General features: G+C 43.9%; 1 protein-coding gene across 1 annotated transcript in view; it reads left to right on the forward strand.

Moving 5' to 3' along the window:
* The window catches only part of ARMC2 (armadillo repeat containing 2), a 104,336-nt gene that overhangs the window by 67,817 nt on the left and 11,417 nt on the right, over nt 1-25,102 (forward strand). The window contains exons 12-13 of the mRNA XM_081250532.1: nt 548-647; nt 14,925-15,240. Coding sequence (XP_081106658.1) covers nt 548-647; nt 14,925-15,240 — 416 coding nt within the window. The remainder of the gene's footprint in view (nt 1-547; nt 648-14,924; nt 15,241-25,102) is intronic.

Here is a 25,102-nt window from a genome sequence, read left to right on the forward strand (position 1 = left end):
TTTATGAACATCTCCCAGTTTGAGGTAGGTTTGTCAACTCCACCTTTTGAGTTTCATTGTTTTCTTGCTTTTGAAAATTTGAAGCTATTTTCAAGGCTTTTTGCCTTAAGGTCTATCTTGCCTGATATTAATAGACCACCAACAGCCCAGTATATTTGAGCATTTTAACATTTACTTCTACTGGAGTCCCAGGAGATTGACTGGTTGATATCCAGCCAGATTTTGTGTAAATTTCTTAGCTTGTGTTTTCTGAACCACATGGGCAGTGTAAATTCATACCTTGTACATGTGTTAGAGGCTTCAGGTTTCTCTTTTTCAAAGAACTTGAAAAAAAATCTTCCCTCCTTCCACTCTATGCCTCTGGAGTCTAGAGCAGACAGCGCACCTCCTTGAGGCTTCTCTGGACTGGTGTGTACAGTATTTCCAGACTGCTTTTCATGCACAGAACAGTGCTTTGAAGGTCTGCATTTAAAGTGACCCTAGGTATAGTTGAACTTTATTGAAAAACAAAGTTTATTTTAATTTTTTCCATTTGACATTTCTGCAGCAAAGTTACTACTTATCATGACTGCTGTGTAGCCTTGGCCAACTACTCCAGATGTTATGCCTTGTTTTTGAATCTGATAAACAAATACCAGAAGAAGCAGGTCAGTTTTTCATACATTTAATTCTTCAATGTGTCTTTGCATTGGTGTATTTGTGTAAGCCCATGTTTTTTTTGTTTTTTTAAATATTTATTTATTTGGCTGTGTTGGGTCTTAGCTGCGACACGTAGGCTCAGTAGTTGCAGCCAGCGGGCTTAGTTGCCCCGCAGCATGTGGGATCTTAGTTCCCTGACCAGGGATCAAACCTGCGTCCCCTGCATTGGAAGGCAGATTCTTTACCACTGGACTGCCAGTCAAGTCCCTGTGTAATCCCATGTTGAATGACTTTATGTTTTGAATGTATAGTTTTCTATTAGAAGCTTCCATCCGATGTGTAACGAGCTTCCCCAGGAGGCAGAGTTCCATGGAGGAGGTGGGGAGGGAGTAGTTTGAGGGAGAAATGGCCTCAGTAGGATGTGGATGCAGTAGGAGGATTCACAATTTGGGGTGAAGGGTGGGTGGACCCCCCCAAGTGTTGCTCCTCCCAGTGATCTGTGGACCCGTACATGAGAGGCATCTTTGGGTGGGGTGGGGTTAACCGGGTTATTTCCAGGCCCCACCCCAGGCCTGCTGAGCCAGCTGGGTGCACATGGGCCTAGCCATCTTCACTTTAACAAGAACTGCAGGGACTCCTGATGCGAACTAAAGTTTGGGATCTCCTATGCTGGATATAGTCTAAAGATTCTTCTGGCCCTGAAATTCTCTAATTCCTTGACACTGCTGTATTTAGAAGATGACATTTCTAGGTAAGTATTTAAAGGAAATAATTTGGTTTTAATGGATCGGACAAAAATGTGTTTAGCTGTTTAAAAAGAAAAAAAAAGGAACTCACAAATGACTTCCCCTTAATAAAATTATAATACTTAGTACAAATGTTAATTTTTATTATAAGTTTTTGAATATTCATTAAATGCAGTATATAAATAAAATGCTTAAAGTGACATCAACTCTTTAGTGGAGACGGTTTATACATGAAGACAATATATATTCATTTGAAATACAGTAAATTTTCAAAATCACATAGTAGGTATCACCAGTTTAAAACCAAATCATTTATATATAAGACCATTTTAATATAAAGCTTTGTGTTTATATTAACCATATCAAAACCATCTCAAAATATAATCCCTGTTTGCCACAAACAGCATTGAACTTATTCTTACCCAGCCAAGTACTTCTGCTCAGAATGACTAAATTTGTCATATTTTACACTATTATCAGCTATTTATTAAATGGTTACTAGTGTCTTTTTGGTTATATAGATGTTAGAGAAATTTCTGGGCTCATATTACACCATTACTACATTTTAAAGATGATAAAACTTTGCTTAAAGTGTTAATGTTTCTATTAAACTTTAAAAACCTGATTCACAAATAGGCACTTGAGTTCCTGATTCTGAGTATTTGGATTACAAATGCTTTCCCCTGTGTATTTTGTATTTTCTTTAAATTACATACCTTGAAAGATTTCCTGGTATAAGAATTTGCTGTGTCAGGTGGAGAATGAATTTGATTAATGTACCTTAAAGTAGTCACAGTGTTAATTTAAGTGTCCATTAAGCATTTATTGATTTAGATTTTGGTACAATATATTACCAGAACCCTAATCTTTAGACAAGTGAATTAACCCCATAGGAGCTTAGGCACTCCTAGTCCTAGTTTTCTTTTTTAAGGAAAAAATTAAAAGGGTAGAAAAGATAGTTTGCTATAACATTAAAAGAAACTTTTCAATATTATATCTAAAAAGGGATTTAGTTATGGATTTTATTTTGTAGTTTTGTTTTATGGGATTCCTTTATGGGTTTTAATTGTAATATTACCATCATTGTTTCTCTTTTGCTTTGGTGTTTTGATCATGGATGACTTAGATTAGACATAACCGGAGAAGATGTTTTCAAATGTGGATGAAAGAAAACACTTCTGTTTTACAGTTTGATTTCAAGTTATGTCATAACCTGTAATTTGTTTGAAAAGGAAGAAAACCTATCATTTCAGTACTGACAAATAGCCCTGTTGTCTTACGGCATTATGAGCACATAACTGTTTCTCTGATTGTAGCTTAGATGATGGTCGTATTTAATAAACAGTGAAAAGTCCTGGTATCCCGCTAATATTAGATACTTGAGATGTCAGTATGGTTAAGGATATGCTTTTTCTGTCTCAAGGGACTAAATGTCTTAAAGTTTAATTGGCATAAAATTTTAACACACTTCTTACTGAACTACTTTTCACTTTGGACCAATAGTTGTCTGTAAAGCAAAATTGGTGTTTAAAGGCCATATTCTTCTCTATTGATTTATGTTTTAATTTTGTGTTCCTGTTAAAGTTATTTTGGTCCAAAGAAGAATAAAGAGCACCTTGCAAACTAAGTACAGTAATATGTTGTTTTCAGAACCATCAAGGAAATGTGTAATTTATCCCCTTAATCACCAAAATTATTTTAATCATTGTGGTAAAATCATATTCAAATATATTGCATATTTCCTTGCCTTCTTAGAGGATATTAAAAATAATTTAACCTCTTCTTGATGCCAAAGGTCAATATTACAGGTATTAATTGTTACTCTAGAGGTTACTTGTCCTACATTGGGAGCATGAGTCTATTGATAAGGTTCTTTAAATGTCTGTGTCTTCTTCTTGTAGATTTCTCTCTCCCTTTCTGTGGTTGTTAACTTTGCCTTTGGTAATCATTAACTGTCTTTTGCAATTATTTGCAATTAGCAGGGGAACCTCATAACCAAACTTGTTAAAAGTAACACCTAAATAGTCTAAAAATTGAACATGAATAGGTTCTTAGTGAGAAAGGCTGGAGGGACTCTCTGATGAAGTTTCTCTTGTCCCTTCTCATCTTCAAAAGCCAATTCATGTTTCAAGATGTAGTGCTCGTGTTCCCTTCTCTGTGAAGCCTTCTAAGACCAGCCAATTTTTCCCTCATCAGTGCTTCATTTTATTTTTATTTTTAAAATGTTTGTAGCAGCTTTATATGTAATAGTCAAAAACTAGAAACAACCAGATGTCCTTCACTGGATAAATGGCTAAACAAACTGTGGAATATCCATACCATGGAATACTATTCAGCAATAAAAAAGAGTGAACTATTTATACACACTCCGACTTGGACGAATCTCCAATTATGCTGAGTGAAAAAAAGCCAATCCCCAAAGTTTACATACTGCATGCCTCATTTTGAAGACTTTAATGTAGCTAGCACACCCAGTTAGTATAGCCAGAGCTAAGGACCCAAGCAGTATGTCCCTAACCTCAACCATTTCACTATTATTAAGAAAAATTAATGAAAACTTAGAACTAGGGTGTGGGGTAGGAGCCTAGATGTCCTGACAAAGTCATTCTGGGGCATTAATGGGCAGGGCTTAATTCTCAAGGAGAATATATCTTTGTTTAAACTTGCTGTTTACTATTTGATTAGAACCCAGACACTATAAAGTTACACATTAATTTGTAGATTTCTCTCTGGTAGACAAGATAACCTCAAAGTTATGTTTTGTTCCCTTTGGGCTATTATCCAGGTGTGTATCTAACCTAGTAATCTTAATTCTAACATTCTTTTTAATGCCTGTAAATGGCTCCCCCCGCCCAGTTCTTTGATTGTTCTTGGAGCCCACTTTACCATTGTATTGGCTTCCCTCATTAAATAATTTTTTTAATGTGTTAATTTTATATTTCTATGAGAGCCATGTTAACTTTTTAAAAATTATACTTTGATGCTATATTGTCTTTTACTTATGTAGAAGAATGAAATATTACAGTTTTGAACCATCTTTGATTTTTTTTCTAGTAAGAAAAAATATGTATAATTCATATTTTCCTCAAAACCAAAATATTTTAGAAGAGCAGGGAAATTGTTCAGGCTACAAGGAAGTAGTTATGTGTCCCAACTATTTCCTAAAATCACTAACCAAAAGCTCTCATAGGTCTTTGTAAATATTTCTACTGTGATTCTCCAAATGGTTATCATTTGCGTAGCTACCTCACCCACTGTTGGGATTTCCTAAGGACACAATCTTTGTCTTTATAAACTGAGATGACTCTTGGCATAACAGACTCATGATAAAAGTGCTGAAAGAATGAATTTTGAGTATGTGAGATGCTTTGGAAAGTATTATACAGTATTTTTTTTTCTAGTCGTCTAGTACTTCTTCCTTAAATGTTTACTTTCTTCTTCCTACTTTGGAGGAGGAAATAATAATTTTCCCCACATTTTTCACATTGGTGGGCTGCCATACACAATGGCAAAACAGAAATGATGGATCTTAAATTACTTTGGACCAGCACAGCATCTTAGGTTCCTGTTCCCCTTGGCCCAGGTGACCAGCTGGATAAGATTTGTTTTTCCTCTTTGCCTAGAGATAAAAGTGATTTTCAGAAACCGCACATGACATTCTGATGTGAGTGTATTAATCTTTGGTGGCTCAAACTTTGCTCCATCTGAGGTTTACTTGGACGCTGAGGCTTTGAACTGATCTTTGAAACATACACCAGTCCTCCAGCAACTTTTAAAATAGAGTTATTACTTCCTGGAACTATTTTTGTTTCAGCTCTAGGAAATGTTTCTCTTAGGCTAACTTGGATTGTGGACACATACGTACTTCGGAGGCTTTATAGTCTCTTAATGTACACAGGTATCACCCAGGGATTAATAATCAGAAAGAGTCTATAGACTTTGTTCTGAGAGGTTAGTGTTGCCTTTGTCTTAGAAGTCTGAAGACTACATTGGCAATTGGGAGATTTCATTTATCTGGGCCTTAGCCATAACATAAATCATGAATCATAGTTCATGTTATGGCTAAGTATATTTTCAAAGAACATAGAAACAAAAATCTAAAACAAACAAAAACAAAAAGAAAAATCCTCTCTTGTAATAGATGAACTGTCACCTACGCACACCTCTTTAAGTGTTTTTTATCAACCAGGTGAGGAGCTTGGCAGGAAACTGCCCAGCCACTTCCACAGTCCACCCGGGAGGAAATCCTGCTTGGAACTGGGTAGTACGAGAGCTGATGGCTGATGGGAGAAGTAGCATATTTCCTCCCCCATCCGATGTTGTTTCCCATTAAAGGAAAAAAACAAACAAACAAAATTGTTTGAGAAAATGTCAAAAGTAAAAATTGTTTTCCTGGTTTTTTTTTTTTTACATTATTCATATTCATCTCTTTTCACGGGTGAAGTCTGACTTCAGCATATGAGAATGGGTCTTTTTGGAAAGTCCTTAATCTGTCTCTATTGAGTCAGTTGATAATGAAGGGTAGGAGGAGCATTTTCACTTTTATTTTCTACACATCTGTGTTGTGGGAATTATTTACAAGGAACATGGATTCATATTATTTTTAAACATGATATTATAAGAACAGTTAGTAGGTATTAAGGTGGTGAGATTTCTAATTCTTTCTTGACTTGAATCAGTGTCTCCTAAACTTGGGGAGCTTTAAAAATACAGGTTCTCACAGGGGAACTCTACTCAGTGCCCTCTGGTGACCTAAATGGGAAGGAAGTCCAAGGAAGAGGGGATATATGTATACGTGTGGCTGATTCACTTTGCTGTACAGCAGAAACTAACACAATATTGTAAAGCAAGTATACTCTAATAAAAAAAATAAAATACAGGTTCTCAGGCCCCACCTGGGAGATCTTGATTCAGATCTGGGACAGGGCTCAAGAACCTGTTTTTAAGAGGCTGCACAGGTGATTCAAATGAAGAGCAGGTTTGAGAACCTGTGGTATAAATTATTAAGGTGGCTCCTGAAAACAATATTTTCCCCCATATGGACAGCAGAGGGTTTTCTACAAAACCTCAAGAGATTTTAAAATGATTAAAACAAAGCAGCCACACAGGGTCAGTCTTTCTCTACAGGCATGTGGCTGAAACTGAATCTCCCTCACAAAGTAGGAACCAAATTAGCAAGACATGCCAGGTGTTGGTGTAGGTTTCGCCAGTGAGTGGTGATAACCACATGCCTTGTGCCTTTTGCAACAATAGCTAAGGAGCACTTTCTTAGCCAGAGAAAATGAGATGGGTCATTAGACCCTTCCAGGAATTTTCTCTGCCAGATTTGTGTCCAAACAAGTCATCCTGAGACCAAACCCAATTTGATAACTAGGCCATCGCACCGATGGGGCTTCAGGCACCGGTCAGAGTGGGCTACGGGGAAAGGTGAGCACGGGCCCTCGGGACCCTTGAATTGGCTGCGGAAGGGAGGGTTCGTTATCCTCCGTTAGCTAGACAAGCACGAGCTGCTGTTGATTCATTTGTCAGTGAAACAACCACCAGGCTTTATGTCTGCTTTGCGACATTTCAGTAGATAGCCATATCTTAACCGGGTAAGTTTGCAACAGATAAAGTCCGAGGGCGATTTGTTCATTTTAAATAACGCATGGTTTGGTTTATAACACCCCTCTCCACACACAGCCCTTCAGTGACGGGGGCACGTCAGAATATGATGGCTGTGGTATAAGCCAAGGGTTTCTAGTTATCAACAGTCTCAGAGAAAAGGAATCCACTCCTCCCAGCTCTAATGAAGGACTTCCCCAAGGAGAACAAGGGAAACTTCTTTGGCTCATGTCTGTCTAGGAGGTTGATTTGTCCAAGATCCACGGTCCAACTAGTAACTCCCAGTTCCCCCACACACACAACCTGAGACCGAAAAATGCAGCACTTCAGTCAGCTGGGTGCAGTTTGTAAGCTAGACTCTAACATTAAGTAAAGCATCTATTTAGAATGCTGACTGAAATTCAGTTAAATGGCAAATCTCATTTAGAAATAAGCACATATTGTATGCTTTATGGCATAAACTGCGTTTGGTACAACCAAATGTGCAAACAGATGGGCCTAGTGTCGAAGGCATGGGCAGGGGCTGGCCATGGCGGCCTTGCAAAGCAGACCCGCCTCAGGAGGTGCCTCTGACGTCAGCGTTGTCGCATTTAGCAGCTCAGCAAAATACGTTTGGGTTTGCTTTTTTGGAAAAACGTGGAAGGATTTTCCCCCATTTCTTCTATAAATGTCTACTGGGCAGGAGATCTGGTAAAATGCCTCAAATAAGACTTATAAGACTGGCACTATTTTGCAAAGGTCACAGTCCAAAAGGAATAACCTTTAGCTACATTCCCATCACTTGTGTCCATTGAACAACTGTCTGTCTAACCCTCTCCACTTTTAGATATGGTCAACTTCTTGTGTTTCTTTTTTTAAATAGAACCTCCAAATGCAGGGCAATCATCAGCACCTCAGAGAACACTGTCTGGGAATCCCCCGACATGTCCTTGCTTGTGTTGCTTTTAAAGTCATGCCTCTCTCATCCCGTTTAGAGCTCTTTCTGGGCAAGCAGCTGTCTCCAGCCATGAGGAACACTGTCTGATTTGGAGCACTCAGGCAGCGTGATGTCGAAAACGAGACCTGGAATGTCTGGAGAGTATAGGCTGAAAGCAAAAACATCTGCCCTTTTTGGAGCTGTTCACCTCCAATGCAGCCACAGCCAAGGAGCAGGCCAGAGATAGCGCGACCTCTCTCTCCCTCCCCTCCATCCTCTGTGGGGCCGGAGAGGATTGGTGAGGGAGGCGCCTCCACCCCTTCCCCTGGAGCCTTTATATGGTGACTTGGCTCCCCGCTTGCCCTCCGCCTCCTGCCTGGCAGGAGCGCGCCCTGTGGCTCTCTTCCCGGCCCCTCTGCAGGCACATTCCCAGTGGGTGCCGCGAGCGTTTGGCTGAGCTGGCTCCTTTTTTCGGCCTTGGCCTTGGTCTGTACCCCTGACCGGGCGGGCAGCACAACAAGCCCTTAGCTTGTTCATTCTTTCCAGCTCCTGCTGCTTTGCCCTTGTGGAACTGGCTCTTTCCCCCACTCAGCACGGAACCCAAATGCCTGATTTATGTCTGCTGACTTAAAAAAGAACTGAGCCCAGTGAAATTCTAACATCGCCCTGGTGCTTTTGAGTGATAGCCGCATTCAGAAGCATACAGTGGGCGCTCAGTAAACGATTGTTGACGGAATGGATAGGTGGATGGAAGCATCAAGGATAATCTCTTCTGGTTTTCAAATGATTTTCTACTTAGATTCTGGTTTTGAGTCTCCAACATCTCAGATTCTTCCGCTCTGTATGGCTCAGTGCTTCAGCAAACCATTGACCCACTTTCAGTAGCCTAAGGTTAATTAGCATTTCTGTAGCACTGCAGTCTGTCTTCCCGATTGGTAAAATGTATCTGTTCTTCAAGCCACCTATAAGCTCAATTAATGTTGGGGTTTTGTTTGAGGGTGAGAAGTTGGATAAATGTTGCAAATTGCAAATCCTGATTGAGCTCTCAGATCCAGATCGCATGAGAGCTTTTTAACCCAGATTTAAACAGGGCACCTTGATTAGTTTAATTTTCTGGTTAAGAGAGGGTTCTGATTTTAAGTACGTTTACAGCTCTTTCAGTTTCAACCCATTCTTGAAAACCTTTCTCAAATGTTTTCCTTGACTTCGAAGAAGTAGTCCTCTCCCAAGTAAGTAATGGAGTCTACTGGACATCGTTGATTCTTTCTGTGACAGCTCGATATGTTTCCTTCCCCATGGTCAACATGATGTACATGGGCTGTTTTAAGGGTTATTTTAAGGTACTACGGTAGGAAGGGTGTGGGAGTGGGGGAGGAGTGCAATCTCATTGGTGGGCCGTGGGTGGGGAATAACGTGAGGCAATGTAGAAGTGGTCACATGGGGCCAGATGGTGCATTAGATGCTGGCTTTGGCATTTAATAGGCAGTGGATGTTTTTGAGCGAGGGGATGACGTAAGAGCTGCGCTTCAAGAAGTGGAGTTCACCTTGGTCACAGAGGGTGGAGCCCGTCAAGGGTCTCTGACAAGAGTCTACAGACGGGGGAGCCAGGGTTGATCTTGAGATGACAGGTTGGAGGGAACTTGGTGACTGGTTGCTGAGGGGAGTGAGATAGGGAGGAATGGAAGATGCCTCTGGGGCTGAGCCTGGGGAAGATGAGCAGGTGCGCTCAGGTGGTTTTGGAGTCCATCTGTGAGTACAGAAGTGATTGTCCAAGTCCTGCCTCTTCTCTTCACCAGTGTGGGACTTTGGGGCCAGGGAGCCTCTTGAAGCCTCAGTTTCTACATCTCTGAGTAGTGGGGAATCTCCTCCATTGACTTTAGGCCAGTCTTTCTCACATGGAAAGTAACAGTCAACACGGCGGCTGCTGCTGAAACTTGACAGAGACCACTCCTTTCAGCAGTGTCCTGCTCCTTGTTTTGTTCCAGTTAATTTTATTTACAGGCATGGGGAGCCCATTCAGACTGAGTAACATGCTTGCTCATGAGGGCATAGCTTATGCTAAACCAAAGAGAACATCCCACAGGCTATACCTGAGATGCACAGTTGAGTCAGGCTTTGTCCAGTAGGTGTACCTGTCTGAGCTCTGGTTGGCCGGAGCTGTTGCTGGGCTGATTCCATTTCAAGCAAAATTAGAGTCGATATGAACTGGTTATACTAGACTGCCTTCTTTAAAAAGAAAAATAAGATTCTGTCTCCTGATTCATCTTCATTTTGCTGTTTCAAAACTACATAGTTGGGGCTTCCCTGGTGGCGCAGTGGTTGAGAGTCCGCCTGCCGATGCAGGGGACACGGGTTCGTGCCCCTATCCCGGAAGATCCCACATGCCGCGCAGCGGCTGGGCCCGCGAGCCATGGCCGCGGAGCCTGTGTGTCCGGAGCCTGTGCTCCGCAACGGGAGAGGCCACAGCAGTGAGAGGCCCGCGTACAGCAAAAAAAAAAAAAAAAAAAACTACATAGTTGTGGTATGAATATGCAACTTTGTGTTCAGTTTAATAAGAAGGCTATAAAAAATGCAGTGTTGATTTATAGGTGGTTCTCAGATGTTGTCTAAGAATAAAGGAGAGCCTCTGAACCTCAAAGGAGAATGGCCCCTCGATGAAATCGTTTTCTGCACATTGTTTCTCTACAGATTGATGATTTTGGCCTTTGCCTAATTTTTCAAATCTTTACAGGATTTTAATTAAGTGATGTTTGGTAGACTTGAGATAGATTGGGCTGTGGAACAATAAACAACCTCTCCGTAACACCATCCAGGGGCAGTACTCTGCACGGCGCAGAGGCCACCCGCAGGGAGCTCAGGGGCCCTGCTAAGCCCTCTTGGTCAGCCTCCTTGTTCCGGATTCCAGATGAGTCCAGACAAGCACTGGCGTGGGAGTAAGGAAACACCACCGCTGCCAGCCTCCTGTGAGACTGCTGCTCTTCTGGCCTATTACCTCGATTCACAGAGAATATATTTGAGAGAGGGGATGGGGGGAGGAAAAAAAAAAGATGCCTTAGCCAACCCTGAGAAAGAGGACAGAAACAGCAAGCATAGCAGTTGCTGGAAGTTTGGTGCTGCAATCTGCCAGCCCGTTTGTTGATTCTGCATGCCATCCTTCAGTTGGCACCACTGCTGCCAGGAACCACCCCCTCCTTTTTCCATCTGAAGGAAGGGAGAGAGGTACTGCAGCAGGGTTAACTCTTCCTGCCCTGAAGCCTAAAGTTTCTTCTTCCCACATCAGGCTTAATAATCCGTGCCATGTTAGGATCCACAGAGATATTTGAATCAAAGAATTTTAGAAGTGGAAGGGGCCTGAGGGAATTTTTCAAACAAGAAAAGCAGCACTCAGTCTTCCCAGATTTGACCACATGTGACAGTGGGTAGAGGTCATTTGAATTATGAACAATGAGGACCTCTAAGGAAACCTGCTTTTTTTTTTTTTTTACCTGCAGCCAGGGATCTGGTCAGCAAATCAGCAGGGGCAGGTGGAGGTGGCACAGGGTCAGAGAAGCCTTCTGAGTTAGACCAACCAGAAAAACAAACATCAGAGGTGGAGGTAAAGCAGCAGAGCTAGGAAGAGGGAGAGAGGAGAAAAAAATAGTCTAGCATCCTTCAGAAGACGGCAGTGACATTTTAGGAGGTAACTTGATTAGTCCCGGTAATGATTTAACCGATAGAATACAATTATTTATCGTATTCTTTATGAAGTCATTTAAGAGCACTGATCATGTCTTTCCTGACTTGCTTAATGTACTTTTGTGCAAATAAGAGCACAATCCAGGGAATACCAGGTAGTCCAAAAATATTGGCCATAACTGCTGTCTAGGGCATGAGGGAGGTGTCTATCCAGATTGTGGAGATTGGGAACGTTTTGTTCAAATTAAAGAACTGCAAATTGTCACTTTTAGTGCATTAGTTAATTTGTGTACCTAGGTGCTTGGAACAGTGCCTGGTGCATCATAAACACAGTGTATTAGTTGCTGCTACTACTATTAGTAGTAATAGTAATTATTACAATTTTCAGAGGTAGGACTAGTGTAGAGTGTGTTTAGTCAGAAATCTTGTATCAGTTTGTGTGAAAAGCTCATATTCCTCAATTTAGAAAATACAGTGGAATTTTCCTTCAGGGAGCTTAATTCTCAGAAGTAGCCTCTGTCCTGGTTGGAAAATGGTCTGCTTTGCTGCTGGGTGTTGCCAGGGTGGAGGACTGCTCTCCTTCCAGAGCCCAGGGAGGGGCTTGCACCATCGGGAATTACATGAAGTAACCATTGGTTTCATGCGAAGGGCGACTAGAGTATTGTAACGAAACTTTGTGTGTTTGGTTTAGATTTAAGGCCTACAGGCTTCGGCTTCTTTAGGGAACTGTCTGGTGATCAGACACAGACTAGGTGACCCCAGGCCACAGAAAGGGACTGCTCTAGGTCCTCTTTCTCAAGACATGCTCCTTTTCCCCCTGCCAACCCACCTGTGTTCCCCGCCACATCTCTGCTTTCATTCATTTTTCAAGGTTGAACTTACCACGGTTAACACTACTAACATTCTATTGATAGTAAAGGGTTCTTAACAGTGCCTGAGGGGAGTTCCCTCATGGTCTAGTGGTTGGGATTTGGCGCTCTCGTGGCCCGGGTTCAATCCCTGGTCAGAGAACTGAGATCCCACAAGCCACGTGGTGTAGCCAAAAAAAAACAAAAAACAAAAAAAACCCAAAACAGTACCTGAATCATCACTCACCACAATCTGTGCTTTACCTGTGTTTTTTTTTTTAATGAATTTATTTTTATTTTTGTTTATTTTTGTCTGTGTTGGGTCTTCGTTGCTGTGCACGGCGCTTTCTCTAGTTCCGGTGAGCAGGGGCTACTCTTCGTTGCAGTGCGCGGGCTTCTCATTGCACGGGCTCTAGAGCGCAGGCTCAGTAGTTGTGGTGCACGGGCTTAGTTGCTCCGCGGCATGTGGGATCTTCCCGGACCAGGGATCAAACCCATGTCCCCTGCATTGGCAGGTGGATTCTTAACCACTGAGCCACCAGGGAAGTCCCTGTGCTTTATCTGTTTTGTCTTAATTTTGCAACACAATATTCCCCCCATTTTACAGATGAGTTAATCGAGTCACAAAGAAGCTAAGTGAAGTGTGACGCAGGCTGCCTGGCTCTCTTGCTGGGAGTCGTAATCCCCTAGGGTGTCTAACTTCTTCCTTATTAGCCTTTCTGTCTTTGCTGTGTCCCCTCATGCATTAGCCTTGTTTTCTCAAGTCGATTCTAACTCTTCAGAGCACCTTGCCTTATCCTTGTTTGTGTGTATTTCCCCCAGACCCCAGCATTCAAAATATACCCAAGGATTAGCATTCCAGTTGGGGTGGGGGCAGGAGTGGGTCCCCTGACTGGACCACCTGCTGTGATTGGTTGCACACTGCCCAGCTGAGGTTTATCCCCCCCACCGGTGTGAATGCTCTCCAGGGCCAGCGCATCGTGTTAGACTCCATCCTTTCTTAATGTTGGCAAATGATTCCCAGCTTCAAAAGCAGCAGCCTGGCTGCTTCTTCACCAGGGCCAGGGAAAATTTTTTCAGGAACAAGCAGGAACAAGTTGGTATTGGCAGAGCAGACCCAGGCAAACCCCAGGGTCTTGTCCTTTGTCCTGGGTCACCCACTCTCTCTAGGCCACACACAGTGCTCAGTGCTGCTCCCATCCCCCAGGTCCCACCTGGAGAAAAACCAACCCAGCCCTTTGCCCTTTGTCCCAGTTCCTTAAGGCTATTGCTGACTACAGATCTGATAAATTAGTATTTATCAGAATCCCTCCTGGTGACATATTTACATTTAAAAGGAGATAATTCCTTTACTGCTCTGAAAGCAGGGCAGGGGAAGGAGGTTCGTAAATAACAGGCCACGTGAGAGGCATGGGTGTAGGAAGGACTCCAGGTCTGGGTAATCCTGGGTTCAAATCCAGACTCCACCCCTCACTGGCTGTGACCAAGGCAGCTTCTCCAAGCCAGTTTCTTGTCTTGGAGCACCTGCACAGTGAGCATTAGCACCCTGGCCAGTTGTAGCCCCTCAGTAAGTGTTCCTTTAACAACCGAACTGGTATGTCTGCCTGCTGTTGTCAAATTAAGAACATAATTGTTTCTGTTTCTTGTTCAGTTGTAAAGTGTTCTCAGCTTGGGATTTTTTAGAAATGTTTATTTATTGTGAAATATGACTTATATACAGAAAAGTGCGCAAAACACATTTGTACCATTTAGCAAACAGTTATAAAAGTGTCACCCGTGTAACCACTACCCTGGTCAAGAAAGACAAATACTGCTTTAAAGTGGTGAACACTTTGTAACAGTGGTTCTCACCTGGGGGCCATTTTGCTCCCAGGGGACGTTGAAACATTTTTGCTTGTGGTATCTGGGGAAGTGCTTCTGGTATCTAGTAGGAAAGGAATGCCATTAAACATAAACAGCCCCCCATAGCAAAGAATTATCCAGGCCCCAAAGTCAGCAGTGCCCAGGCTGAGAAAGCCTGCTGTAACACAAGCTGATGAGCCACTATGGGACAAACACCCGGTTTAGAAACAGTGCTTCAGCAAGAGATGGACTTTTAGGAAAAGATTTGGCTGCTCAAGAAACCTGTTTGGGTCAAGACTTAAGATTTATATGACACATTGTTAGTAATGTCATCCCGCTTAACTAATTGTTCTCCAGGAAAAAAAACAAAAAACAAAAAAAGGCCAGCCAGCATTTCAGATGAAGGATCTGAAGTTAATAGACCTTGCTAACAGCATCAATCAGTTTGTATTCTTTCATTGTTGCCAAATGCTTTTAATCTCCTCTGTCACTTTGCACCAATCTTGGGAATCAAAGACTGTACAAGTCAGAAGAAGCCAGATGTGTTCCATTTTACTATTAATTAAATTGTGAATTAATTAAATACTGTCCTCTTCCCAACAACTTGTCCCAACCCCTTTGGTCTTGTGACTCTTTGTCTTTAATTTATTGCAGGATTTAGTTGTTCGTATTGTTTTTATTCTTGGCAACCTGACAGCGAAAAATAACCAGGCTCGTGAGCAGTTTTCCAAAGAGAAAGGGAGCATCCCAACTCTGCTGTCTTTATTCCATACATTCTACAAACTGGATCTGCATTCCCAGAAGCCCCTGGGGGAAGGAGGAGAGAGGCCCAAGGCGCCGAGGCCGGCCCAGGCGGAGGACGTGCTCATCAAGCTGACCCGTGTGCTTGCCAACCTGGCCATCCACCCGAGGGTGGGCCCAGCCATCGCCGCCCACCCGCGCATCGTGGGCCTGCTCATCGCCATGCTGGGTAAGAAGCGAGGCCCCCTGGCGGCAAGGGTGTTGCCAGGAGATGGCCCGGGGCTCGGGTGCCATGGGGGCTTTAGCAGTACCGTCGGCTCGCTTTAACAGGCCTTCTCAGCTGGAAGGAAAATTCATTCCTTTTCTGTTCAGAACTGCCTCAAAAGTCATCCAGATTTTTTTTAAAAAAGATAAAAAAGAAAAAAATAGTAATACAAATTATTACTAAAACTCACTGAACTGTACAGTTTAAAAGGGTGAATTTTATAGTATGTGAATTATATCACAATTTTTTTTGAAAGCATACCAATCAAATTGTAAAAAATTGGCCAAACTAACCACAGAGTTTAAAATCCCAAATTTTTCCTGGGATAGTCCTAAAGTTTATTTATCTTTTTATTTTTTCAGCTTTTTACATTATCAGTAATTATAGCCCCTAGTCATTCAGGTCCCATTCCCCCGCCCACCCCACATTAGTCAGTTGGAGCTGCCATAACAAAATGCTGCAGACTGGGTGGCTTAAGCAACACAAGTTTATTTCTCAGAGCTCTGGAGGCTAGAAATCCAAGATCAAAGTGCCCGCTGATTCTGTTCTGGGGAGAGCCCTCTTCCTGGCTTGCAGGTGGCTGCATTCTCACTAAGTCTTCTTGTGGCTTTTCTTCAGTGTGTGCATGTGCACATAGGAAAGAGAATGATTTTTCTCTTCTTATAAGACCACCCTATCAGATACGGACACCACCCTTACGACCTCATTTAACTTTACCTCCTAAAATCCCTGTCTCCAAAAATAATCACATTAGGGGTTAGAGCTTCAATATATGAATTTGGGGGAAGGGACACAATTCAGTCAATAGTATTCTAGCCCAGGTCCCCCAAATTCATGTCCTTCTCACATGCAAAATACATTCATTCCATCCCAACAGCCCCCCAAATTTTAACTCATTCCAGCATCAACTCTAAAGTCTAAGGTCCAAAATCTCATTTAAATATCATCTAAATCAGATAGATATGATACATCCTGAGGAACAATTCCTCTCTTGCTTGAACCTGTGAAACCAGACAAGTTATATGCAAGATACAATGGTGGGACAGGCACAGGATAGACATTCCCATTCCAGAAGAGAGAAATAGGAAAAAAAAAAGAAAGTGTGATGGGTCCCAAGCAAGTCCCAAACCTAGTAAGGCGAATTCCATCAGATCTTTTTTTTTTTAAACAAATTTATTTCTTTTATTTTTTTATTTTTGGCTGCGTGTGGGCTTTCTCTAGTTGCGGCGAGCAGGGGCTACTCTTCGTTGCAGTGCGGGGGCTACTCTTTGTTGCAGTGCGTGGGCTTCTCATTGCGGTGGCTTCTCTTGTTGTGAAGCTGGGGTCTAGGGGCGTGGACTTGAGTAGTTGTGGCACGCGGGCTCAGTAGTCATGGCTCGCAGGCTCTAGAGCACAGGCTCAGTAGTTGTGGTGTATGGGCTTAGCTGCTCCACGGCATGTGGGATCTTCCTGGACCAGGGCTCGAACCTGTGTCCCCTGTATTGGCAGGCAGATTCTTAACCACTGCACCACCAGGGAAGCCCCCATCAGATCTTAAGGCTTGAGAATAATCCTCTTTGGTTAGATGCTTTGCCTTGCAGACCCGCTGGGGCAGTGGCCCTTCCTCCACAGCTCTGTCGGCTAGGCCACCAGGGCTCTGCAGGGCAGTCTTGCCCTCAAAACTTTGGGGTGAAGGCCAGTGTGGCCTGTTGAAACTGAGGCAGTGACCCTGGTGATCTCTGAATCACCACTGGGGTCATTCTCTTCTCTACTAGAGTAGTGCATATTCACAGCCAAATAGCTGTACACTCTGTCCTCTCAAATCCAAGGAGTCTGACAGCCTTCCTTCGTTTGATCCTGTCTCAGCTTCAGTTCAAATTGGCAGTGTTTCTGCTCACATAATCCTGTAAACTCTTTACTGAGTGATAGGCCAACCACACCCTTGGTATTCTCTCCAGCACATGCTTTCTTCTTTCTTGCAATATGGACAGGCTGAGAATTTTCCAAATCTTCAAGTTCTAGTTCCTTTTGCTTAACAACTCCTTCTTCATTTCATCCCTCTCTTCTTATATGTTACTGTAAGCAGTCAGGAAGAGCCAAGCCTCTCCTTAAACACTTTGCTTGGAATTCTCAGCTAATACCCAGTATCATTGCTCGCTAACTAGACCTTCCACAAAACACTAGAACACAAGCAATTCAGCCAAATTCTTTGCCACTTTATAACAAGGATCACCTTTCCTGCAGTTTCCAAGGACCTGTTCCTCCTTTCCATCTGAGACTTTGTCAGAGTGGCCTTTAATGTCCATCTTTCTAACAGCATTGTATTCATGATTATTTCTGTGTTCTCTAAGAAGATGGAAGCTTTCTCTCCAGCTCTCTCTTGTCTTTGAGCCTTTGCCAGAATCACCCAGTTGACAAAAAATTAATCAGTAGTCGGCTTCCCTGGTGGTTCAGTGGTTAAGAATCCGCCTGCCAATGCAGGGGACACGGGTTCGAGCCCTGGTCTGGGAAGATCCCACATGCCGCGGAGCAGCTAAGCCTATGCACCACAACTACTGAGCCTGCGCTCTAGAGCCCGCGAGCCACAACTACTGAGCCTGTGTGCTACAACTCCTGAGCCCGTGTGTCACAACTACTGAAGCCTGTGAGCCTAGAGCCCTTGCTCCGCAACAAGAGAAGCCACCGCAATGAGAAGCCCACTCACTGTAACAAAGAGTAGCCCCCGCTCGCCGCAACTAGAGAAAGCCCGTGTGCAGCAACGAAGACTCAACACAGCCAAAAATAATAAATAAATAAATTTATCTTAAAAAAATAATCAGTGGATCAAAGAAAGAATTGGAAAATTTTATTCGAGCCAAATTTGAGGATTATAACCCAGGAAGAGCATCTCAGAAAGCTCTGAGAACTGTTCCACTGGTTAGAAGTCAAGGCACAGTTACATAAGTTTTTTTGAGACAGAGGGCTGTATGTCAAATGATGTGTTATTGGCAGTTTACATAATCCAGATCTAAGCATCATCCTGGTGGGTCATGTGACCCCTTACAAGGTCAAGAAGGCATGTTATCTTTTAAGGAGGGAGTCATCTTGATGCTGGAAGAATGTTGCTCTTTATGGTTGAACAGGTATTCCTACCGATGGGAGAGGTTTGGTCGATGCATAACGCAGATACACAAAGCACAGTGTGGGGAGAGAGGAGGCCAAAGAGCAGAGAAGAAGTTCTATGTTTAAGTTTTTCTTGTCTTGCCATAAAATATGAATTTTATTTCACAACCTTTAACATCCGTATTTCTTGTATACATCTCAGAACTCCTCCAGCCTCTACCCATTACCCAGTTCCAAAGCCGCCTCCATACTTTTAGGTATTTGTTACAGTAGCACCTCACTGCTAGGCACCCAAACCTGTCTCAGTCTGTTTAGGGTGCCACAATAAAATAGCATAGGCTGGGTGGCTCAAACAACAGACACTTTCTCACACTTCTGGAGGCTGAAAGTCTGAGATCAGGGTGCCGGCGTGGTTGGTTCTGGTGAGGCCTCTCTTCCTGGCTTATAGACGGCTGCCTTCTCTCTCTCTTCCTCTTCTTCTAATGCCACCAATCCTATTGGATAAGGACTCCACCCTTAGGATCTCATCTAACCCTAATTACCTCCTAACAGCTCTACCTCCAAAAACAGGCGCATTAGAGGTGAGGGCTTCAACACACAAATTTGGGAGGGGCACAGTTCAGTCCATAGCACCCCCTTCCACTTTTTAGACCCTGTCATTTCCCATGGGCACCTCTGCCTACCAGCGTGCAAGGAAATTGACTGCCATCTAGAGTGATCTACTTTGCCACTACTTACCAGACTCTGAAAGATTGTGTTGTTGTGGAAGAAGCATTCGTGCCTGATGACAATGATGTGTTGGGGTAATCTTTGAACTTTGCCCCTTTGCCACTCATTTATTGAGTCTTCACTGCATAATCAGTCCTATGCTGTATGTTAAAAGAGGTTTGTCTTAGTTTGCTCAGGATGCCATAACAAAATACCACAGACTGGGTAGCTTAAACAATAGAAATCTATTTCTCACAGTCTGTAGGCTGGAATTCCAAGGTCAAGGTGCCAGCAGGGTTGGTGTCTGGTGAGAATCCTCTTTCTGGCTTGTATATGGCCACCTTCTTGCTGTGTCCTCACATGGTGGAGAGAGAGCTCTGGTGTCTCCTCCTTTTCTTCTAAGGGCACCAGCCCTATCGGATGAGGGCCCCACCTTTACGACCTCATTTAACTTTTACCACCTCACAGGCCCTATCTCCAAATATAGTCACATTGCGGGTAGGGCTTCAACATATGAATTTGGAGGGGAACACAAACACTCAGGCCAGCACAACGTTTAAAAAAGTATAGGTTGGTATCTGCTTTCAAGGAACTCAGGGTACGTGGTGGAGGAATATCATGTGTATAGACAAGAAGCTTATGAATAGTGCCAGCAGCAAGGGGTACACAGAACATGAAAGCTGAGAGGACAGAGCTACAGGGCCCAGCTTTTGGTGTGTGGGGGTGTAAGTGACTGTGCCTTCCCTTGTTGTGGAGCTGTGTAATTTATTTTTATTTTATTTATTTATTTATTTATTTGTTTTTAAAATAAGCTTATTTATTTATTTATTTATTTATTTTTGGCTCTGTTGGGTCCTCGTTGCTGTGCGCGGGCCCTCTTCACTTGTGGCGAGCGGGGGCTACCCCTTGCCGCGGTGTGCGGGCCTCTCATCATCGTGGCCTCTCCCGCTGCGGGGCACGGGCTCCAGGCGTGCAGGCCCCAACAGCCGTGGCACATGGGCCCAGCAGTTGTGGCCCACGGGCCCCAGAGCTCAGGCTCAGCAGTTGTGGCGCACGGGCCTAGCTGCTCCGTGGCATGTGGGACCCTCCCGGGCCAGGGCTCGAACCCGTGTCCCCAGCGTTGGCAGGCAGACTCCCAACCGCTGCGCCACCAGGGAAGCCCTATTTTATTTATTTTTTAACTGGGGTATAATTGACCGAAAACATTATGTTAGTTCCAGGTACACAACATAGTGATTTGATATTTCTATACATTATAAAATGATCACCATCATAGCTGCGCAGTTTAAGAAGCACGTTCACATCTGTTACCTCACAGCAGCTGTGCTAGGTTGTTGTTATTTTAGCCATTTCACAGAGGAGGAAACAGGCTTAGTGAAATAAAGTGACTTTTAGAGGTCACAAAGTTAGTAAGTGACAGGGTTGCTCTGCATGTTGCTGATCCTTTTTTTTTGTTTTTATTTTTAATGTTTATTTATTTATTTGGCTCTGCAGGGTCTTAGTTGAGGCACGCAGGATCTTTGTTGCTGCACTTGGGATCTTAGTTCCCTGGCTAGGGATCGAGCCAGGGCCCCCTGCTTTGGGAGCTCTGAGTCTTAGCCACTGGACCACCAGGGAAGTCCCTACATGTTGCTGGTCTTAAGGAAGGATTATTAAATTCTGACTGAGGTCTTTCCTTGTGACTTAATCACTTCCACATGATAACTCAAAAACCTACACATTTAGTGTGGGACTGTCTTCCAAGCTGCTGACGGCACATTAAACCGTCTGTGCAAACCTGCATCAAGCTGTTCCAGAAATGCAGTTTCTCTAACAACCTCAAAACTTTCAGCACTTGGACCATACTATCTCCCTGTCTTCTGATGATCCTTCTGCATCTGGAGGATCAATTCTTCTCCATCCAGAAATCAGGGATCCAGCTGCCTCAGAGTCAGCTATGGGGCTCATTAAAATACCCTTTCCAGTTTCTGGTCTTACCCAGAAAAAGGCTTTACCTGAAGGACGGTTTTAGGGTCTTGAAATATGCATTTCAACTACTCCCCTGCCCCTTAAATGTTGAAACCCACTGCTCAGAGAATCACCTTTAGCCTCTCTGGCTAGTGAGGCGCTGGCAGGTGTCTGAAACCCATCCGGTGAGTTCTTATCTGCTGGCAGGCCAAATCGCTTCACCTGACTGTAGCTACCTGGGGAGAGCCTGAGGACCTGCCCTTAGCCACCTGGACACATCACTGTGGCTAGTCAAGAAATAAAGCTCTGCATGATTCATTTTCCTGCAATTATTAATATTCACATGTGAAGTGAGAAAATTCCTGGTCTTATATGTATTTTCTGAGCTTAGAAATTACATTTCTACCTATGAACTAAAGGTACAATGGATAATTTGTGTTTGACTTCTAGGAAACTGAGGCTTTGGAGGCAGAAGAAAGGCTGAGAAGCAGATTTGGCCAGAGCTGAAAGGGTTAACCAGGGGGGCCTGGCTAGAGTCCTTAGGAGGCTAGGGCCTGTCCCCTGCGTTCCTCCATCACCAAGTCCTCTGGGAGGGTAGTTGCTCTGTCTTGGTCACTGGGGGATTCCCATGGGAGGTCTCTCCAGTGCACCCTCTTGAGGTTACTGTCACTCGGGAATAGCCTGCTTTCTTGCTTTTGCTCAAAAGCGATCAGTGAAACTCAAATCTGGTACTTCGCAAACTTCTTTGTGCATAGAATCATGCAGGGAGCTTATGGAAGACACAGATTCTTCACCCTACCCTCAGAAGTAGTGACTGATCAAGTGAGGTGTGGAGCCCAGGAGTCTGCTTTTTTTTAAAGCTCCTTGGCTGGTCCGGATGTGGGTGGTGGAAGGTCTCACTTGAGAATGCTTCAGTCTCTGCATGTTAGAGCTCAGTGCCATCTGAGGTTAAGCCTGAGTGAAGAAACCCTTCTCTCTAGCCTGCCATGCTGGGCAGCTGTTTGGGCAGAGGCAGTGGGATCCCTTGTCTGTTTTATCTCCTGAATGATTTGACCTCCCACGAAAAGCTCTAGTGGGGTGAACTCACCTCGACAGAGGATCATATGCCTTCACCCTCCCCTTGGCAGTTCAGCTGCAGGGGTGAATGTCCTGAGCCCTACGAGGACCCCCTAAACTGGTCTCTGCTGGTTCCTACCTGGAGTCTCTGCATCAGTGAAGGGCCATCAGATCCTGGTAGAGGGAGCTGGTCTTCAGAGCGCCTGCCTCCCTTAGCCAGCCTGGTAGTGGCTTTGGAAAGCAGGCCGGGGCCGGCTTGACTCTGACTTGCTCATTTGCCTGAGGGCAAGGCAGCTGTTGCCCTGTTAGTCCCCAGTGCTCACTTAGTCCTCACTCCTCCCAGCCTGACACCTTTGCTGCACTGCACCCTCCCCCCAGGCATGTGGGAAAGGCATCCTTTGGGACCTTGTTCTCCCCGTCTCCCCAGCCCTACTCCCCTCACAGAGGAGTTGCTTGTACCCCAGGACTCCCTTCCAGAGGCCAGTCTCATTGCAGAGGGTCTTTTAAAATCAAAAATATTTCTAGTGAGGACCAGCCTTCTCGGCAAGCGCCCAGATGCAGCGATTTGCTGCCTTAGTGGAATCTCCAAATTCCAGATTCTCTTATATTCATGAGTCAGCTACAGAGGGCTGTGTGGGTGTCTCATGCTCTTTGGAGGCAAATTATTGCCCCAACTGACTCTAATAGGCACTCAGCAAGATGCTGTGCAAAGAGCAGGATGGTGGAGTCAGGCAGACCTGGATTCACATGTCTGCTCTGTGAAATCAGGCAAGGTATTTAACTTCTCTAAGCCTCAATGTTCTCATCTGGGAGGAGAAAATGGGATATTAGGAGGCTGCTGTGGACTAAACTGTGTCCCTCAAATTCATGTGTTGAAGCGCTAACCCCCAGTGTGATGGTATTTGGAGATGGAGCATTTGGGAAATAATTAGCTTTAGATGAGGACACAGAGAGAAAGCAGCCATCTGCAAGCCAGGAGGAGCCCTCACCAGAGCCCAGCCATACGGGCTCCCTGATCTTGGACTTCTCGCCTCCAGAGCTGTTAAATGATTTCCTGTTGTTTAAGCCACTCAGTTTAGGGCATTCTGTTATGGCAGCCTGAGCTGACTGAGGCAGGTGCACCTTTAGAGTATTAATTATTGTGGGTTTAAATGTAAGTGCATTTAAAGCGTTATTAATAAATAACTTCTGTGGGGTTACATGCATGGAAAGTGCTTGGTGCTGTTCATGATAGATGCCTAGTAGCTGTGAATGTCTCTCCTCTTGCCCCAGATGACAGACATTATCCCTGCTCCCAAACGTGAGGTCCTACAGGGGGGTGGTGACACATGAGAGCTACATTCCTTTTTCTGGGCAAACTAATAAATTCTCCTACCAAGGCAAGAGAAAAAAACACATCCCTAGACACTGCCCAAGATCTTTGGCCATCAGTCCAGGGATGGAGGGAACCAGGGATGAGACTTCCTCTTTGCTAAGTTTTAGACATTCACTCAAGCCATTCCCCATGAGCCATCATTCTGGATAGCCCTCCTGTTCATTAACAGATGTTTATTTAGCACCCACAGTGTGCCACGCACTTTTATAAGCCCTTTACAAATATTAATGCATTTAAACTTTGTAACAAATCTGTAATGTAGGTGCAGTTATTATCCCACTTTGCAGACAAGGAAACTGAGGCCCAAGGAGGTTAAATGACTTGAACAAGGTCACACAGCCAGCAGGTAGATCAGGATTCCAGCTCCAGAGTCCCAGCGAAGCAAGCGAGGATACTTTTGGGGGTCCTATGTCCCTACTTTTACCTTGCCTCCCTCAAAAACACCTGGGATCTTTTCACAGATCTCCTAGAAGCCTGAGGCCACTAGGATATTTCCTTGCTGTAGAATCCATACTGAAGTCCAAGATAATTCTGTTCTTTATTCCCTTCCCATGTATTTAAACTAACAAACCAGGCAATTAGGGCCTCATTTATTCTTTCTTTCTCCAGGTATTCATTGAGTGTCTACCAGGTACTGCACCCATGCTGGCTGCTGTGGGTGGAGGAACCACTGGCTGAAGGGCCAGTATGTGTTTTCTGTAGCGTAACAAATGTCTGAATTTCCCTTTGAATCGAGTAAACTGTAAAAAGGTCATTCTCTTTAATGAAAAGAAGGCCAAAAGGAGAGAGAATTAAATCAGAGAATGTAAGAGCTAGCACAGTCCTCCTGCTCAGCTCACAGCCTCCCTCTTATCCTTGAGGAACTTTGGTTTCATACAAGAGATAAAAGGCACTTCCTTACTCATGGAAAAGAATGAAATTTTGCCATTCACAGCAACACAGAGGGACCTAGAGGGTATTATACTAAGTGAAATAAGTCAGACAGAGAAAGACATACTGTAATGATTTCACTTATATGTGGAATCCAAAAAAAGAAAACAAACAAATGAAGACAGCAAAACAGAAATAGACTCATAGAGATGGAGAACTGACTAGTTGTTACCAGTAGGCAGAGGCAAGGGGGAGGGGCAAGATGGGGGAGGGGATTGAGGTACAAGCTACTTGTATAAAATAGATAAGCAACGAGGATATATCGTACAGCACAGGGAATATAGCCAATATTTTATAATAATTTTAAATGGAGTATACTTTGTAAAAATATTGAATCACTGTGTTCTATACCTGAGGTAATATTGTTTATCAGCTATACTTCAATTTTTTAAAAAAAGAGGTACAAGGCACTTCTTAACCAATAAAACCCAGTGGGTAAATCAGGGCCCAAGACATGCATGGGCACTGAGGTTATTCCCTCCCAGGCTGGGGAAGGGCTTCCCAGTCAGGCGGTGACCGATGACTGGGTGGAGAGGGGAGTGAATGTACTCCAGGCACGGGGCAGGGCCGGGGGCGGGGTGGGGGTGAAGTGGAGGGGCACGTGCAGGGTCAGATGTGAGAGGCAGAGGCTGCTGTAGCTAGTTTAGTATAACCAGACTCCTGGCGTTTTCCTCTGACTCCCAGACCCGTATATCCAACTGCCTTACCTAATCTCATCAACTGTGGGTA

This window comes from Mesoplodon bidens (genome assembly GCF_964165515.1).
Source record: "Mesoplodon bidens genome assembly, chromosome: 12".
Lineage (NCBI taxonomy): Eukaryota > Metazoa > Chordata > Mammalia > Artiodactyla > Ziphiidae > Mesoplodon > Mesoplodon bidens.